The sequence below is a fragment of the Xenopus laevis genome, chromosome 6S (assembly GCF_017654675.1).
Source record: "Xenopus laevis strain J_2021 chromosome 6S, Xenopus_laevis_v10.1, whole genome shotgun sequence".
In the NCBI taxonomy this organism is placed as follows: domain Eukaryota; kingdom Metazoa; phylum Chordata; class Amphibia; order Anura; family Pipidae; genus Xenopus; species Xenopus laevis.
In genome coordinates, this window is record NC_054382.1 from 3,628,678 (window position 1) to 3,646,619 (window position 17,942).

Consider the following 17,942-nt stretch of genomic DNA (forward strand, 5'->3'; position numbering starts at 1 on the left):
AAGACTTACTGTTAGTGAAGACGGAGCCAAAATATTATACAAATTAAAAAACTTTATTAGGACATACTCTAGCCTGACGCGTTTCATGCCAAAGATGGGCACTTACTCATAGACCTATGGCCTGGCTAGAGTATGTCCTAATAACGTTTTTTCCTTTTTATATATTTATGTGCCCTTGTAACAATACGTAGGAAGGACAGCAAGGAAACTAAAAACTAGATGAGGGGAAGACATTAATGAATGGTTTTACCAAGAATAAGCGTTTGTGAAATACACAATAGAGATCCCAGCTTATTATCTTTCATAGGCATTAGTTATAATAAGCCTAATTGGAGTGGAGGAGCTAGGAAGAGGTCTATATCCCAAGAGGAGATGAAGTGGATCTATGGACTAGGACCTATGACACCCTTAAATATAAATATTATAAGTTAAATATAAATTTAGAATTTACTTCTTTTTTATAAAAAATAATTTGTATTTTTAGGAATACTTAGGAATATTTTACCCTTTTTTTTACTTACTTATTTTATTTGTTGTATTTATTACATAATGTGTATTTGTATTGCCTTATGTGTGATTATTCTCTATATAAATAACAGTAGGGGAGCCAAAGGGACAAGGGAGCCTCTGCGGAAGTGTACCTCTCTACATGAAACGCGTTAGGCAGAACACTAAGAACTCTAATGTAAGTGCAGATTGTGTCTGTGATAATGAAATTGAATAAAAGTCCCTAAATATATCCCTTTATCTAACAATTCTTTCTTGTATCATTTATCAATTAGTTTTGTGGCGGCTGCAGGAGTAGGGGATAAAACCATGTGACATGTGTGGGTTTTTGGTATAACGTTGAACCCAAGGAATCAATCTTCGGCAGAACAATGAGAATTCTAATGTAAGTGCAGAATATGTCTACGACAAGAAAACTGATACTTGACCTTGCTGTCCAATAGCTCTCTGCTCCCTGGGTGAAGCCGAGTCATACACGGAGGCAAGAATGGAGGAAAGTCTGACCCCAACGACTACCCGTAGTGAGAAAGAGACCAGAGAAAGCAGGAAAAGCGACAGCAGTAAATGTGCAGAGGAACGGAGCAAGTGATGGAGCTACAGCCCAACACAGGGAGAGATACTTGTGGACGGCTGAACAACTGCTTCAGTGAGTATGTAACAGCGGAGTGCACAGAGCAGTAAATGAGCAATATTATACTATTCTATTACATTCCTTTCTAGCCGTGCAGACTGAGGAGGAGACGTAGTTAATACCAGTGGCGGAACTACCGGGGGAGCAGGGGGTGCAGTTGGGCCAGGGTCCGCACCCCCTCAGGTCCCCCCGGCAGCTCACGCCCCGCAGATTTCTGGGAAGATAATCGCGTACGGAGGGGGCGGGGGCCGGCTGCACGTTTTGCACCAGGGCCCGCCCCCCCTCTAGTTACGTTACTGGTGAATACATCATTACTTGTGACTGAGCTGACACCAATCTCCTTGTTGAACTGTAGGATACAAGACATCTCGGGGCTTCTTTAGCGCAGGGTTTTCCCAGTACAAACTTTACAAATGTGCTGAAAGAATATTTTGGGGGAGCGATGTGAAAGAAATTAGAAAGATGTGAAAAGATTCTGGTGCTGTTGGTGCCAAATAATAAGTTGCAATTTATTCCTGTAAGTGTAATAGATCTCCAACCAGAAGCTCCTTAAAGTGGACCTACTGTGGGCTCCAGTTATTGATCATATATAATTGACAGGGGTTATTAGTCATAACATCAGTATTTATTATCAGCAAACTACGGGCCATTCAAATAATGTAGTGTTAATAAATGGGTTCATATTGTATATGTTAAAGGAACAGTAACATCAAAAAAGTTAAGATTTTTACAGTAATTAAAATACAATGTACTGTTTCCCTGCACTGGTACAACATGTGTATTTGCTTTAGAGAGACGACTGCAGTTGATCTATAAACAAGCTGCTGTGTAGCCATGGGGGACGTCATTTAAAGCAAAGGTTACACAGCAAATAAGAAATGCACTCTGTAGAATCCTATTGTATTGTATTGCAGAGCTTATCTGTTATCTGCTTAGTATCCTGTGTCTTTTCTCCTTTAGCTTGAATGGCTGCCCCCATGGCTACACAGCAGCTTGTTTATATAAACTATAGTAGTACTTATCTGTTATCTACTGTGTATCCTGTGCTTGAATGGCTGCCCCCATGGCTACACAGCAGCTTGTTTATATAAACTATAGTAGTACTTATCTGTTATCTACTGTGTATCCTGTGCTTGAATGGCTGCCCCATGGCTACACAGCAGCTTGTTTATATAAACTATAGTAGTACTTATCTGTTATCTACTGTGTATCCTGTGCTTGAATGGCTGCCCCCATGGCTACACAGCAGCTTGTTTATATAAACTATAGTAGTACTTATCTGTTATCTACTGTCTATCCTGTGCTTGATATCCCGGGAGGCAGTGGCTCTAATACGGGTGGTGGGGGGAGTGCAAGGAAGGAAAGGCAGGTTCTAGTTATAGGGGATTCAATTATTAGAAAGGTGGATAGGGTAATCTGTCGCAAGGCCCCTACATGCCGAACAGTCTGCTGCTTGCCTGGTGCTAGGGTTCGGCATGTGGTGGAACGAGTGGACAGATTATTGGGAGGGGCTGGGGAAGACCCAGCGGTCTTGGTACACATAGGTACCAATGACAAAGTTAGAGGAGGTGGTGAAGTCCTCAAAAATGATTTTAAAAAACTAGGTTCAAAGCTGAGGGCGAGGACTTCCAAGGTAATTTTCTCAGAGATATTACCTGAGCCACGAGCAACGCTAAGGAGACAGCGGGAGCGTAGGGAGATTAATGCGTGGCTAAAAGATTGGTGTAGGGAGGAGGGTTTTGGGTTTTTGGAGAACTGGGCTGATTTTTCAGTCGGCTACAGGCTCTTTGGCTAGGGATGGGCTGCACCTCAATGATGATGGGGCAGCTGTTTTGGGAGAGAAGATGGCTAGAGGGTTGGAGGAGATTTTAAACTAGGTGTGGGGGGGGAGGGTTCAGTAAAAGATTCAGTGGTAGACAGGTTAGATGAGATAGTGGGCAAAGAAAGGGAAAATGGGGGAGGAGATTTGGCTAGGGATACTGTTAAGGATAGGGAGGACCACATGTCATATGTTCAATATGGTGCCAGTATTAAATGTATGTTTACAAATGCAAGAAGTCTGACTGGTAAAATGGGAGAGCTGGAGCTGCTGGTGATGGAAGGAAAATATGATGTGATTGGTGTGGCCGAAACATGGCTGAATGAGTCGCATGACTGGGCAGTAAATATCAGTGGCTATACTTTGTTTCGGAGGGACAGAGGCAATAGAAAAGGAGGAGGGGTATGTCTGTATGTTAGGCAGGATTTAAAAGCTCATATAAAGGTGGAGGTTATGTTAGAAAATGAGGGGCCAGAAGTCGTATGGGTGGAGTTCTTCACCAATTGTAAAGAATCCAGCAAATTAATTGTAGGAGTCGCTATAGACCCCCTAATGTAAGTGAGGAGGAAGAGACAAAGCTCCTAATGCAAATAGAAAAGGCTGCTAGTTTAGGTAAAGTAATGATAATGGGGGATTTTAATTACCCAGATATTGACTGGAGCAACGGTACTGCTAGATCAGTTAAGGGGAGCAAGTTTATAAACTTATTGCACGACAATTTTTTAGCACAGGTTGTTGAGGAGCCAACCAGAAAAAATGCTATTCTTGATTTAGTGATCTCAAATGACCCAGAACTTATAGCAAATGTGCAAGTCATTGAACCCCTGGGTAATAGTGACCATAATGTTATATCTTTTAATGTCTGGTGCAAAAAACAAAAATATACTGGGGCAACAAAAGCCTTGAATTTTGCCAAAGCTAATTTTAGTGCCTTGAGGGCTGCCCTACAGAGTATTGATTGGGGCATTAGGTTTTCAGCTAAAAACACAGAACAGAAATGGTTGTCCTTTAAAATGATATTAAATCATTACTGTTCTCAATTTATTCCCTTAAGGACTAAACGTAGAAGCTCTAAGAATCATCCTGTGTGGCTTAATACAGAGGTAAAGATGTTAATGGGAAAGAAGAGAAAGGCATTTAAAAACTACAAATCTGTAGGGACAGAAGCTGCATTTAATGAATATAAACACTGTAATAAATGTTGTAAATCAGCAATCCGGAAGGCTAAGAAAAGAAATGAAGAGTTAATTGCGGTGGAGGTGAAAACTAACCCTAAAAAGTTTTTTAAATATATTAATAGTAAAAAGATGCAGGTTGAGAGTGTTGCTCCATTAAATAATGGTACCAGTATGGTTGTAACAGATACAGAAAAGGCAAATGTGTTAAATCAGTTCTTTTCTTCAGTGTATACAATAGAGGAGTCTGGGTTCACAGGCTCACTTAATAACTGCACGAATGGTTCAGCTCAATCTAGTCAGTGGCTGACTCAGGATATGATTCAAAAAGCTTTAATACAAATTAATGTAAACAAGGCTCCAGGGCCTGATGGCATACACCCCCGGGTTCTAAGAGAGCTTAGTTCAGTTTTAGACCAGCCCTTATTTCTGATTTTCTCAGATTCACTGTCATCTGGTATGGTGCCTATGGATTGGAGAAAAGCTGATGTTATTCCAATATTTAAAAAGGGATTACGATCTCAGCCTGGCAATTATAGGCCAGTAACTTGACATCTGTGGTGGGCAAATTATTTGAAGGCTTGTTAAGGGATCACATACAAAATTTTGTCCTAATGAATGGCATTATGAGCAACAATCAGCATGGCTTTATGAAGGATAGGTCATGTCAGACGAATCTGATTGCATTTTATGATGAGGTAAGTAAGATTCTGGATAGTGGGGGGGCAGTAGATGTGATCTATTTGGATTTTGCCAAAGCGTTTGATACTGTGCCCCACAAACAACTGCTTTCTAAACTAAGGTCTGTTGGGCTTAATGAAGTCGTTTGCACATGGATAGGAAACTGGCTACAGGATCGGGTACAGAGGGTGGTTGTTAATGGGACATTCTCTACTTGGAGTAAGGTTCTTAGTGGGGTCCCCAGGGCTCAGTATTGGGTCCACTTTTATTTAACTTGTTCATTAATGACTTAGGGGAGGGTGTTGTAAGTAATGTATCAGTGTTTGCAGATGAGACAAAACTATCAGCCCAATTAATTCCATCCAGGATGTGGCACTTGCAACAGGATCTTGACTAACTGGCAATCTGGGCAGCTAAGTGGCAAATGAGATTCAATGTTGATAAATGTAAAGTCCTGCACCTGGGATGTAACAATATCCACTTATACCCTTAATGGGACTGCACTAGGCAAATCCATAATGGAGACGGAGCTTGGAGTCCTTGTAGATAATAAACTTGTCTGTAGCAAGCAATGCCAGTCAGCAGCATCAAGGGCAAATAAGGTCTTGAGCTGTATTAAAAGGGGCAGAGAGTCACGGGAGGAGGGGGTCCCACTGTATAGAGCACTGGTAAGGCCCCATCTAGAATATGCCCTACAGTTTTGGTCTCCATCACTCAAACAGGACATTATTGTATTAGAGAGGGTACAGAGAAGGGCAACTAAGCTGGTAAAGGGAAAATCTTAGCTATGAGGAAAGACTGGCCAAATTGGGGATGTTCACTCTGGAGAAGAGGCGCTTAAGGGGTGATATGATAACTATGTATAAATATATAAGGGGATCATATAATAATCTCTCTAATGATTTATTTACAGTAGGTCTTTCCAGCTGACACAAGGTCACCCATTCCAATTAGAAGAAAAGAGGTTCCACCTAAATATTCGGAAGGGGTTTGTTACAGTGAGAGCTGTGAAGATGTGGAATTCTCTCCCTGAATCAGTTGTACAGGCTGATACATTAGATAGCTTTAAGAAGGGGTTGGATGGTGTTTAGCAAGTAAGGGAATACAGGGATATGGGAGATAGCTCATAGTCCAAGTTGATCCAGGGACTAGTCCGATTGCCATTTTGGAGTCAGGAAGGAATTTTTCCCCCTCTAAGGCAAATTGGAGAGGCTTCAGATGGGTTTTTTGCCTTCCTCTGGATCAACTGGCAGATAGGTAGTTAATAAACAAAAAAAAAAAAAAAAGGTTGAACTCGATGGACATGTGTCTTTTTTCAACCTTACTTACTATGTTACTATGTTACTATGTATGAATGGCTGCCCCCATGGCTACACAGCAGCTTGTTTATATAAACTATAGTAGTACTTATCTGTTATCTACTGTGTATCCTGTGCTTGAATGGCTGCCCCCATGGCTACACAGCAGCTTGTTTATATAAACTATAGTAGTACTTATCTGTTATCTACTGTGTATCCTGTGCTTGAATGGCTGCCCCCATGGCTACACAGCAGCTTGTTTATATAAACTATAGTAGTCTTTCTAACACAAACACATAACTTTTACCTGCTTAGCAGCAGCATATTATAATTGCTTAATTTAAGTTTAAAAACATGTTTTTATTTTTTGGTGTTACAGTTTCAATGTATATAAAGCTTATTTTTGTAAGTATATGAAAGCAGGAAGCATTTATTAACATTTAAGCAAACTCACCCCTTAAGTTTTCCACTGTTATCATCATCATCCTCTATTTGTATTATCACATATTCAGGATCCTCCTCTATTTGTATTGTCACATATTCAGGATCCTCCTGAAAAAATCTGAGCATCGAATCTTATGACTTTTTTTCTGATTTGATGCTGGAATCGTGCGACTTTTTTGTTATTTAATGCTCGAATCATGCAACTTTTTTTCTGATTTAATGCTGGAATCGGGTAACTTTTTAGGTGTGATGACACGAAAAAACATGTCTTTTTCGAATTATCATATGAAAAACAGTGCAGATCACAATGGCAAGAAACATCTTCAGATTGTAAAAGGCACATCTGCCATTGACTTCTACATGCTGGGGAAGCAATTTTCTGTTGCACTTCCCACTTCCTGCTGGTTCTTGCTAAAGTGGGTTATAGCATTCTAAGTGCCAGCTGTAAGACAGCAATTAATCACTTTAATAAGACTTTAGCACCATATATATATTAGGGATGCACCGAATCCAGGATTCGGCCTTTTTCAGCAGTATTCAGATTCGGCCTAATCCTTATGCCCGGCCGAACCGAAACCTAATTTGCATATGCAAATATACAAATGCATATGCAAATTAGGGATGGGGAGGGAAATTGCATGTAAACGTATGGAAGGCATTGAATAAACGTATGGAAGCCATTGAGTAAATGTATGGAAGGCATTGAGTAAACGTATGGAAGGCATCAAGTAAACATATGGAAGGCACTGAGGAAGCTCAATAACCACCAACATTTTTTGGAAACCACCACATTTTTTTTCGAATTTCTGCAAAATTGATCATTGTGATCTAGTTCAGAGTCAGCGCCGTACAGAGAAATCCAAGAGACAACAGCCAAACGAATGTTTAAATCCAGTTATTGAGCTCCCTGGATAAAGACAAAGTCCAAGTTCTGTTGACCAGCCAGCTTCTGCTACATTGTATGAGGAGTCAGAACCAGCAGTGCAGATAGTATTCCATAGCCCAACATACTGGTATCAGCAGGAGGCAGTGATTTGGTTTCATTTGCAGCAGTGAAAGGTTGATGGAATGTATTTATTTACAATTTCAGTCCCTCTACCCTGTTATTTGTGTGAGCACTGCTGTTCTGACTGTCACCTTGTCATACCTTCCCTGGCCCCATAACATCCTCCCACAAGTCTCATGCCAACCCCATACACCCTTGTCTTGTGTTTTGCCTTATTTATCACCCCACTGCCTGCACACAAAGGCATTCATAATGTAATATAATAAAAGGTCTAGTAACCCATAGCAACCAGATGGTTTCAAACGGCTAATCTGCAAATCCTGCCTGCTGATTGGTTGCTATCGGTTATTAGATCACTAGCATACTTTGCACCTTTTATTACATGACCCCCTTAGACTGTGCACCCAGTTGTGTATTTCTTTACCTGCACCTTCATTATAAACTGATTTCTTCCCTCACTTTATACTTCAGGGCCTTGTGTTGGGGAACAGACAAGGACCCACCTGTTTCATTTGATGGTGATTGTCTCTGCTGGAACCACACGCACTGTCAATTCTATAGGAATAAAGGAAAAATTTTGTACTTACCGTTAAATCCTTTTCTCTTGTCCTACATTGGGGGACACAGGCACCATGGGGATGAAGATCCTGTTGCTTGGAGAAAGGACACTAAAAGGTTAAAGTGGCTCCTCCTCCTCCTGCTCTGGGCTTCATCCCCGCCTACCTCCTCAATCCTCAGTTTTCTGACCGAAGAAGAGATGATGAGCCCTACCAATTGCCCATGTGAAGAGAAGGAGCTCCTCCCCAATGCAAGCTAAGCACGGTATGAACCACCTGCTGTTTGAAATTGTTTGTATTTGAACAACAAAAATTATATAAGATATTAACTGATCAATATTAACATGAACTAATACAGGGAGGGAAGGCCTGTGTCCCCCAATGTAGGACAAGAGAAAAGGATTTAACGGTAAGTACAAAAATCTATTTTTCTCTTGCCTAGATTGGGGGACACAGGCACCATGGGGACGTCCCAAAGCTACCCATGAGGGCGGGACTTTTTACCCCTAGTGTTCAGGGAATAACCACCTGCAACACTTTCCTCCCGAAGCTCGCTTCGGCTGAGGCGAATGTATGCACCTTGTAGAATTTGGAAAAGGTGTGTGTGGATGACCACACTGCAGCCCTACAGACCTGTTCTGCTGAAGCCTGGAGACGAACCACCCAAGAAGTGCTGAGTGAAGAAGTAGAATGAGCTGAACCTTGAAGGGTGTGGCCTTACCTCGTACCTCATAGGCCTTCAAGATTGTTGACCTAATCCATCTTGCATTGGTGGCCTTAGATGCCTTAAAGCTTTTCCGTGGTCCTTCTGGTAAGACAAAGAGGTTGTCTAGCTTCCTTTTACTCTTGGTAGCCCTGGTGTATGTTCTGAGAGAACGAACCACATCTACGTATGTAACAGTTCCAAATTTGTCTTTTGTTCAGGACAAAATGAAGGAACCACCAGGTCCTGGTTAAGATGGAACTCCTTAGGAAGAAATCCAAGGTAGGTCTCAACACCGCCTTGTCCTTGTAAAAAATCAAAAATGGTGGACGACAGGATAGAGCTGCTAGTTCTGAAACTAGTCTAGCCAAAGTGATGGCTAATAGAAAAAGCATTGTTAGCATTCTGTTCCATAGAAAATATTACTTAATATTGATTCATGAGAATATGTATATTGTAACCTTAACATAAATATCAAATAAAAAGCATGAAACAGAAGGGTGATTTAGACAAACTGTGTGTTGACCGTGTCTTGAGATCTACTGATGACCAGCGAAAGGTCAGATCCCCATCTACCTTTTGGACATCCCTGGCCTAGGGAAATCTTTGTCAGAGAATAGCAGTGAAAGTGAAACTAAATGCCTAGGAAAATCTCTGTGAGAGAATTGCAGTGAAAGTGAAACTAAATCTCTTTCTGCAGAGCTGACAGGCAGCATGTAATGGGGGGAGGGAGGAGGGAATTGACTTACCTCCTTGTGCCAGCCAGGAATGCTCAATAAAAGGTATACCCTCTGTCGTGGCTACTGGTGCAGCCTCCGGAGAGCGGGAACCAGTGCCCAGGGTAGTGTGGGGGGAGCTCCCCAGCCTGCAGCCTCCGTAGAGCGGGAAGGCTATAGAGCATCTTCAGATCATAAGTCTTTGGCTGGAGGGGTTCTGGAAGAGAAACACTGACCCCAGTAGTGGCATGATACTGAATAAATCTGTACCATTGCTCCCAGCCACGAAGTGTCCATCCTCCTTCTGAGGACACTAAAAGAAAACTGAGGATTGAGGAGGTAGGCGGGGATGAAGCCCAGAGCAGGAGGAGGAGGAGCCACTTTAACCTTTTAGTGTCCTTTCTCCAAGCAACAGGATCTTCATCCCCATGGTGCCTGTGTCCCCCAATCTAGGCAAGAGAAAATAAGTGTTAGATAAAGAGATACTTGCCCTTTGTTTAGATCTTGTGTCGTGTATGTGTCGCCCTTTTCTGCTCCTGCAACAAATCCAGCAGTGATTTCCTTGTGGCGCTACAGGAGTCCTGTGCCTCCGCTATATGGGAGAGCAGCTCCACTATAACATGGCGGGACTCCACCCAGGCTCAGACTGAACTGTAACTCCCCTCCCTGGGACACTTCTCTGAGCCACAATCACACACAGAGGAAAGAGCTTTATGTGCAGAACCTGCTTCTGTGGATCGCTCTGGAACAATCCCTTGGGTCCCACATCTGTTTTCTTTAAAAGTTCTCCATAAAGCCATTCTTCCAAATTCTTCTCCACTTCGTCATAAACCCACTCAGGTGCATAGGGCACTGGATAACCCCAACGGTCACGAACACGGGCATTGATGATGCGTTGCACCCTAGACACTGTGCGTGCCTTCTTAGGGTTGGCCCTTCCCTGAGAGACCCAGAAACCTTGTGCCTCTGGAGAAAGCAAGGGTTTTGACAAGCAGGCAACAGGCTGCTGAGAATTGGAACACACTGATGGAACCACTGTGGATGAAGCCTCATCTTTTGGTGCAGTGGTTGGCTTAGGAGTAGCAGGCCTAGGCGTGGGAGGCTTGGGTGTGGCCGGCCTAGGAGTGATAGGCCTAGGTACAACATCACGGTTCCTGCGCATAGTACTCCCCCTCCCTCTGGGTGGAACACGTGGATCCTCACTCTTTGTGGCTGCATCCCCACTAGCGCCTACTCCCTGTGACTGTGAAATAGACAGAGCTTTTATAGGAGTGGGCAGACTTTGGATGGTGGGAGGCCGCACTGAGGAGAGGTGATGAGGATATGCGGGAACAGGTGCAGGAGCAGAGTCTCCTGACACTGAAGACAGTCCATCTGTGTCTGTAGCGATGGATTTTGTCTTTATGCCCTTTTTAGGATCAGCATAAAGTACATAGGGACCTAAACAGCACTCGTGAAAACAATAGGGACACGATGAGTGAAAGTTACAGGTCTCTGTGGATAGTTCACGGGTACAGTGCCCGCAATAGGGAACAACTATCCGGTTAAAGTGGACATTGAGTTTTTCTCCATATGTCCTGGCCCAAATATATCTAAGGCCAAAGTCTACATCTTCAATGTCCTCATCCGAGAACAGCGGGGCCCCAGTTAGGGTTTCTTCCGCATCCTCCCAACCCTCCCAGTAATGGTCAGTCATAATAACGGAAAAGGGTTTTACCCGAATGAAGAATGTAGTGTAGTCCTCCACTATGCCCGCAGCCGCAGGGCAATTAGTAGGGAAGTCCGGAAGGTCTGCACGTGGATGGGCCACAGCCGTGGTCCGTGATGGTGCAGCACCTTGAACAGGAGCGATGTGAAAATCCTCCGGTTTGCTGAAATGAGGAGCGGTAATAAGCAGGTACCGCTTGGTGTGAAGAGTAGGTAGTGCAGTGAAACTTTCTAAGCAACCGCCGGAAGTCCACAGGCACAAACAGGTGGAGCTGTGATGCACACGTCCTCTCTCTGTAAAGTCTCTTCACAAAAATGGCGGCGGGACGTGACGTCAGGGACCGCCTTAATCCAAAAAGCGCACCAACAGTTACTGCGCGGGAAAAAGATTGGCGCCAGCGAAATCTCGCGCTCGCGAGACTTGAGCTATGGCGCAGGCTCGTGTATCGGGAATAGAACCTCCAAGCCCGAACCCACGGCCCTGAGATACTAGGGGAAAAAATACCTAGCAAATTTAGTAGAAAAAGACGTGCAGGCAGCCTTTTGCCAATCAGGTCCGCTGCAAATTTAAAGCGACAGTGCACAAAAACACTAAATCACAAAAATACAAAAATAGCCTGGATTTAGGGGCGTGGCCCCACGTTGGGCGCCAAACTGTAACGCTTTCTTGGCCTATTCTGCCAATTAGGAGTTAAGGGTGACCAGCTAGGTAGTGAGCATGGGTTACATTGCGAATCTTCACCCAGGGCAGAGCCTTCGCCAATTGGAAGCTTCCCCTTTAAACTGTAGTTGAACTACAACTTACAGGCATTTAAGTGCAAAATAGAATAATGGACGCCAGGAGGTTCTTTAAAAAGGTAAAACAGGAGCACAGATTTATTATGCCAGAGGCAAATGACCACAGGTTTACTTACAAATATACTGAGGACACAGCAGGTGGAATCACTTTGGACAGTACAAGGTTCACAGTCAGACAGGTGCGACTCCCAAAAGATATTGCAGATAGGTGTACATCAATTCCCAGTTCAACCGACGTTGCCAGTACAGGTAGTCCTTTGCTCACCTAGATGCCTATCAACTGAGTTCCCTGCTCTAAAGGCAAACAGGCCTTGTGGGAAGCTACTCCCTACTACAATCCTCGTTGGAGCGACAACTGCTCTTTTTGCTACACCTCTCTGTCTTTCTCTCCTAGAGAGACTATAACAAGATCTTACTATCTTAGCTGGTCCTCGTTCACGGGGTTACCTGGTCCCCGACTTAGCACCAAAGGTGTCAGGTCCCTCTGGGGTAAATGCTTACTGGGGCCTATGGTGATCCCAGGCTCAATGGGGATTCACCTAGCAGCAGCACCAGGAGCCAAAGAGGAAGAGGACACTCCCTGCACAACACTATATAGCAGTATTGCAGGGGAGTGTCATTACACTCTTTGTCCAATAGGTGTGGGTGTTACACTTTACCAGTTACAAGGGCTTGGCCCAATAACAAGGGAAAAGAGAACTACATACAAAAGGTAGGGGATTAACTCTATAGGGATAGGATATCCTATAGATCCCTACACCCTTAAAGGGGTTTATCACCTTTAAATTAATATTTAGTATGATGTATTAATATATACCTGCTATCCCACAGTCACACTCCCTTCCCAGAGACTATTATCCACTGTTACTATAGACACCATCTCTCCCTACTATACCTGCTATCCCACAGTCACACTCCCTTCCCAGAGACTATTATCCACTGTTACTATAGACACCATCTCTCCCTACTATACCTGCTATCCCACAGTCACACTCCCTTCCCAGAGACTATTATCCACTGTTACTATAGGCACCATCTCTCCCTACTATACCTGCTATCCCACAGTCATACTCCCTTCCCAGAGACTATTATCCACTGTTACTATAGACACCATCTCTCCCTACTATACCTGCTATCCCACAGTCACACTCCCTTCCCAGAGACTATTATCCACTGTTACTATAGACACATCTCTCCCTACTATACCTGCTATCCCACAGTCACACTCCCTTCCCAGAGACTATTATCCCACTGTTACTATAGGCACCATCTCTCCCTACTATACCTGCTATCCCACAGTCACACTCCCTTCCAGAGACTATTATCCACTGTTACTATAGGCACCATCTCTCCCTACTATACCTGCTATCCCACAGTCACACTCCCTTCCCAGAGACTATTATCCCACTGTTACTATATCCACCATCTCTCCCTACTATACCTGCTATCCCACAGTCACACTCCCTTCCCAGAGACTATTTATCCCACTGTTACTATAGGCACCATCTCTCCCTACTATACCTGCTATCCCACAGTCACACTCCCTTCCCAGAGACTATTATCCACTGTTACTATAGGCACCATCTCTCCCTACTATACCTGCTATCCCACAGTCACACTCCCTTCCCAGAGACTATTATCCACTGTTACTATAGGCACCATCTCTCCCTACTATACCTGCTATCCCACAGTCACACTCCCTTCCCAGAGACTATTATCCACTGTTACTATAGGCACCATCTCTCCCTACTATACCTGCTATCCCACAGTCACACTCCCTTCCCAGAGACTATTTATCCCACTGTTACTATAGGCACCATCTCTCCCTACTATACCTGCTATCCCACAGTCACACTCCCTTCCCAGAGACTATTATCCACTGTTACTATAGACACCATCTCTCCCTACTATACCTGCTATCCCACAGTCACACTCCCTTCCCAGAGACTATTATCCACTGTTACTATAGGCACCATCTCTCCCTACTATACCTGCTATCCCACAGTCACACTCCCTTCCCAGAGACTATTATCCCACTGCTACTATAGACACATCTCTCCCTACTATACCTGCTATCCCACAGTCACACTCCCTTCCCAGAGACTATTTATCCCACTGTTACTATAGGCACCATCTCTCCCTACTATATTTCACCTGGGGTGTTGGCATGGCCCACCGATTCATCACCTATAATAGTTCCCAGTACTCATCTGATTGCAACTGCTTCCTCTCTAGCCAGTAAACAGCAGTCAATCCTTGCTTTACGACAGAGAGTCCCATACTACACCAAAACTTGGCTGTACATGAACCAATATAAACTGTTTACTTACCTCTACAGGTCACCAGTATAATGGCTCATGCAGGGGGCTTTCCTGACTCCTGTCTTACTGCCTTGGTAAGGATTTGGTTTCCATGGAAACCACCAAAATGCCATCAATTATTAAAAGATAATTACTCAGCTGGTTTGTGACTCAAATGAGTTATTTCTAGAAAATAATCTATGAGTTTCCTGCATTCCCGATTTGCAGCCACAGCTTCTAAGGGTAAATATTCCTCTCGTTCATATATTTGCTGTTGGGGTTTATTCCCTATTTAGGCTGGGACTGTCATTATGGGGTGTATTCTTAAAGCTGCATATAATGTTAGGAAAAAAGGATGTTGTTGTAAAGCACACGGTGTATATCTGTATCAACACCTCTGGTGTAAGGTTTTTGGGTGGCCCCTGGTGTAAGGTTTTTGGATGGGCCCTGGTCTAAGGTTTTTGGGTGGCCCCTGGTGTAAGGTTTTTTTGGGCTCTTCCCCAGTCTCCCGTCATTCTTAAGCTATTCCTAGTGACTTTCCTCAATTTCAGACAATTTTGGGGCAAAAATCTGCTGGTCACCAAAATGTCTAGAGGTTGATCTGTTTTACCAATATTTCTTGGAATTCTATAGATTAGGCCTCATGGAGCCGCTTCTCTAGTTACACCCCTAGCGACGGGCAAATCTGTCACATTTTGCTTCATGGAAAAACCTAAAGCGATATTTTCATTTATTTCTTAGACTTTTTTTCACTGTTATGTTTGGGCTGGTTTTGAAGTGCCTCTTGGCTAGTTCTGGGCTAGTTTTGAAACTGACACCTGGTAACCCTGAGGGTGCCAAGATTTGCCCCTGGGAATGACTGACCCATAACCCACCGGGGCTCTGCCGTCAGATCACGTGGTTATTCTATAGTTTCCCGCTCTTCCAGGCTGTGGCAGTGGCAGTAACAATACAAACCCTGAGCACACCCCACACTAAATCACATATGAACCCTTTGCTGTTAGGCTAGATAGAGGATCTGGGTTACACGCAGGGAATGGCCGGTAATGGGGTCCCTCGCAAGCTTTAGTCCGCACACTCTGCCCGTGACATCACACTCCCTGACGTCACACACACACAGCCTGGCCGAGCATCAGTCCGAGAAGATGCGCTAATGTGCCTAGTGCGCATGCGCGTCTCTCAGCAGCAGCACAGGAGGGATCGAGCTAATGCTGCCCGTGTCTCTCATCCTCGCTCCTCACACCATTATGCCAGGGGAAGCCTCCCGAGGGCACCGAGATGCTGAATCAGGTGAGAGGAGGGCGGGGCAGTGAATGGGCTCAGACTGTAGATGTGGGTGTAAATCAGGGGCACACGGGGGGCATTGGCACATTCACATCTTTGTGTCAGTCTGGGGGGTGTGGCCCAGGAGATCACGTGCCTCATCCTTTATCATTTCCTATTATCTGCCCCAGTGTAATGGCCAGTCTGTAACATTGATCCATCACTCGGGGTCACGTGCCCATGACATACCCCTCTTATACTCGTGCCCATCCCCCAGTCTTACCCATCATGCTCCATCAGACTAGTGGCCCTGCTGCTGCTGCTCAACTGTCAGTCCCACAATCCCCAGTCAGGTGAGTAGAATGTGCTGTGTCCCTCCCATACACTGAGAGTCTGCTCAATGTTCCTACATTTCCAAAGTGCTTTCCCTGGGATCCAGGAGTGGGAGAGAGGCTGCTGCTGTATTTGTGTCAGACGAGAGCCTTGGCCATTATTATGGAGCCTCGCTCTGACTTTGTGCAGGTCACCTGAATACTGTTTATTTTAAACCTGAGAAAATGCCATAGCGGCAAATAACAGGCAGTTATGGAACGTGTTCCCAGGGCATCGCCAGGTAGTTCCCTCTGCGCTGAGACTCTCCAGTGTTGGGCTGAAAGGGTTAAATACTGGACCAGCCGGTGACAGTGGCACAAAACATCACATGACAGTTGCTGGTGGGAAAATTGTGTTCCCCACGAAACAATATTTATCCATTAGATGGAGGTGCAGTGAGGATGTGACCACATGATGTTGATATACATGAGATCCAATAGATTTATTTCATATACAGTGTATATATATATATATAAGCTGGCCCACTCTATGCAGGTCATGTTGCAGGTGGGATAGTGGAAAGTGCAGTGGGACAAATGATCATATGATTGTTGCAGGTGGGTTGTTGTATGTCAACTAGGCAACATTACTAGATCCTATTCTGTATCATGCGCTGATCAGTATAACTAGATCCTATTCTGTATCATGCGCTGATCAGTATAACTAGATCCTATTCTGTATCATGCGCTGATCAGTATAACTAGATCCTATTCTGTATCATGCGCTGATCAGTATAACTAGATCCTATTCTGTATCATGCACTGATGAGTATAACTAGATCCTATTCTGTATCATGTGCTGATCAGTCTAACTAGATCCTATTCTGTATCATGCGCTGATCAGTATAACTAGATCCTATTCTGTATCATGCACTGATCAGTATAACTAGATCCTATTCTGTATCATGTGCTGATCAGTCTAACTAGATCCTATTCTGTATCATGCGCTGATCAGTATAACTAGATCCTATTCTGTATCATGCACTGATCAGTATAACTAGATCCTATTCTGTATCATGCGCTGATCAGTATAACTAGATCCTATTCTGTATCATGCACTGATGAGTATAACTAGATCCCATTCTGTATCATGTGCTGATCAGTCTAACTAGATCCCATTCTGTATCATGTGCTGATCAGTCTAACTAGATCCCATTCTGTATCATGCACTGATCAGTATAACAGTCTAATAGAGGAGGGGCCCTCTACTTGCCAGCAGGACTGTCAAGGTTGCTGGATCTCTCTCTGTATCAGGAGACTGACAGGGTTACTAGATCTCCATGTACCATGAGACTGGCGGGGTTACGGTTACTAGATTCCTCTGTATAATGAGACTGACAGGGTTACTAGATTCCTCTGTATAATGAGACTGACAGGGTTACTAGATTCCTCTGTATAATGAGACTGACAGGGTTACTAGATTCCTCTGTATAATGAGACTGACAGGGTTACTAGATTCCTCTGTATAATGAGACTGACAGGGTTACTAGATTCCTCTGTATAATGAGACTGACTGACAGGATTACTAGATTCCTCTGTATAATGAGACTGACAGGGTTACTAGATTCCTCTGTATAATGAGACTGACAGGGTTACTAGATTCCCCTGTATAATGAGACTGACAGGGTTACTAGATTCCCCTGTATAATGAGACTGACAGGGTTACTAGATTCCTCTGTATAATGAGACTGACAGGGTTACTAGATTCCTCTGTATAATGAGACTGACAGGATTACTAGATTCCTCTGTATAATGAGACTGACAGGGTTACTAGATTCCTCTGTATAATGAGACTGACAGGGTTACTAGATTCCCCTGTATAATGAGACTGACAGGGTTACTAGATTCCTCTGTATAATGAGACTGACAGGATTACTAGATTCCTCTGTATAATGAGACTGACGGGGTTACTAGATTCCTCTGTATAATGAGACTGACAGGATTACTAGATTCCCCTGTATAATGA

General features: G+C 43.9%; 1 protein-coding gene across 2 annotated transcripts in view; it reads left to right on the plus strand.

Moving 5' to 3' along the window:
• LOC108719795 overlaps positions 1-17,942 on the plus strand; it is a 47,195-nt gene that overhangs the window by 13,344 nt on the left and 15,909 nt on the right. The window contains exon 1 of one of the 2 annotated variants that reach the window (XM_018268957.2): positions 15,291-15,632. The exons of the other annotated variant lie outside the window; for it this stretch is intronic. Within the exon in view, the coding sequence (XP_018124446.1) occupies positions 15,551-15,632 (82 nt within the window). The 5' untranslated portion in view covers positions 15,291-15,550. Of the gene's footprint in view, positions 1-15,290; positions 15,633-17,942 lie in introns of those variants that run through there. 2 annotated transcript variants of the gene reach the window in all.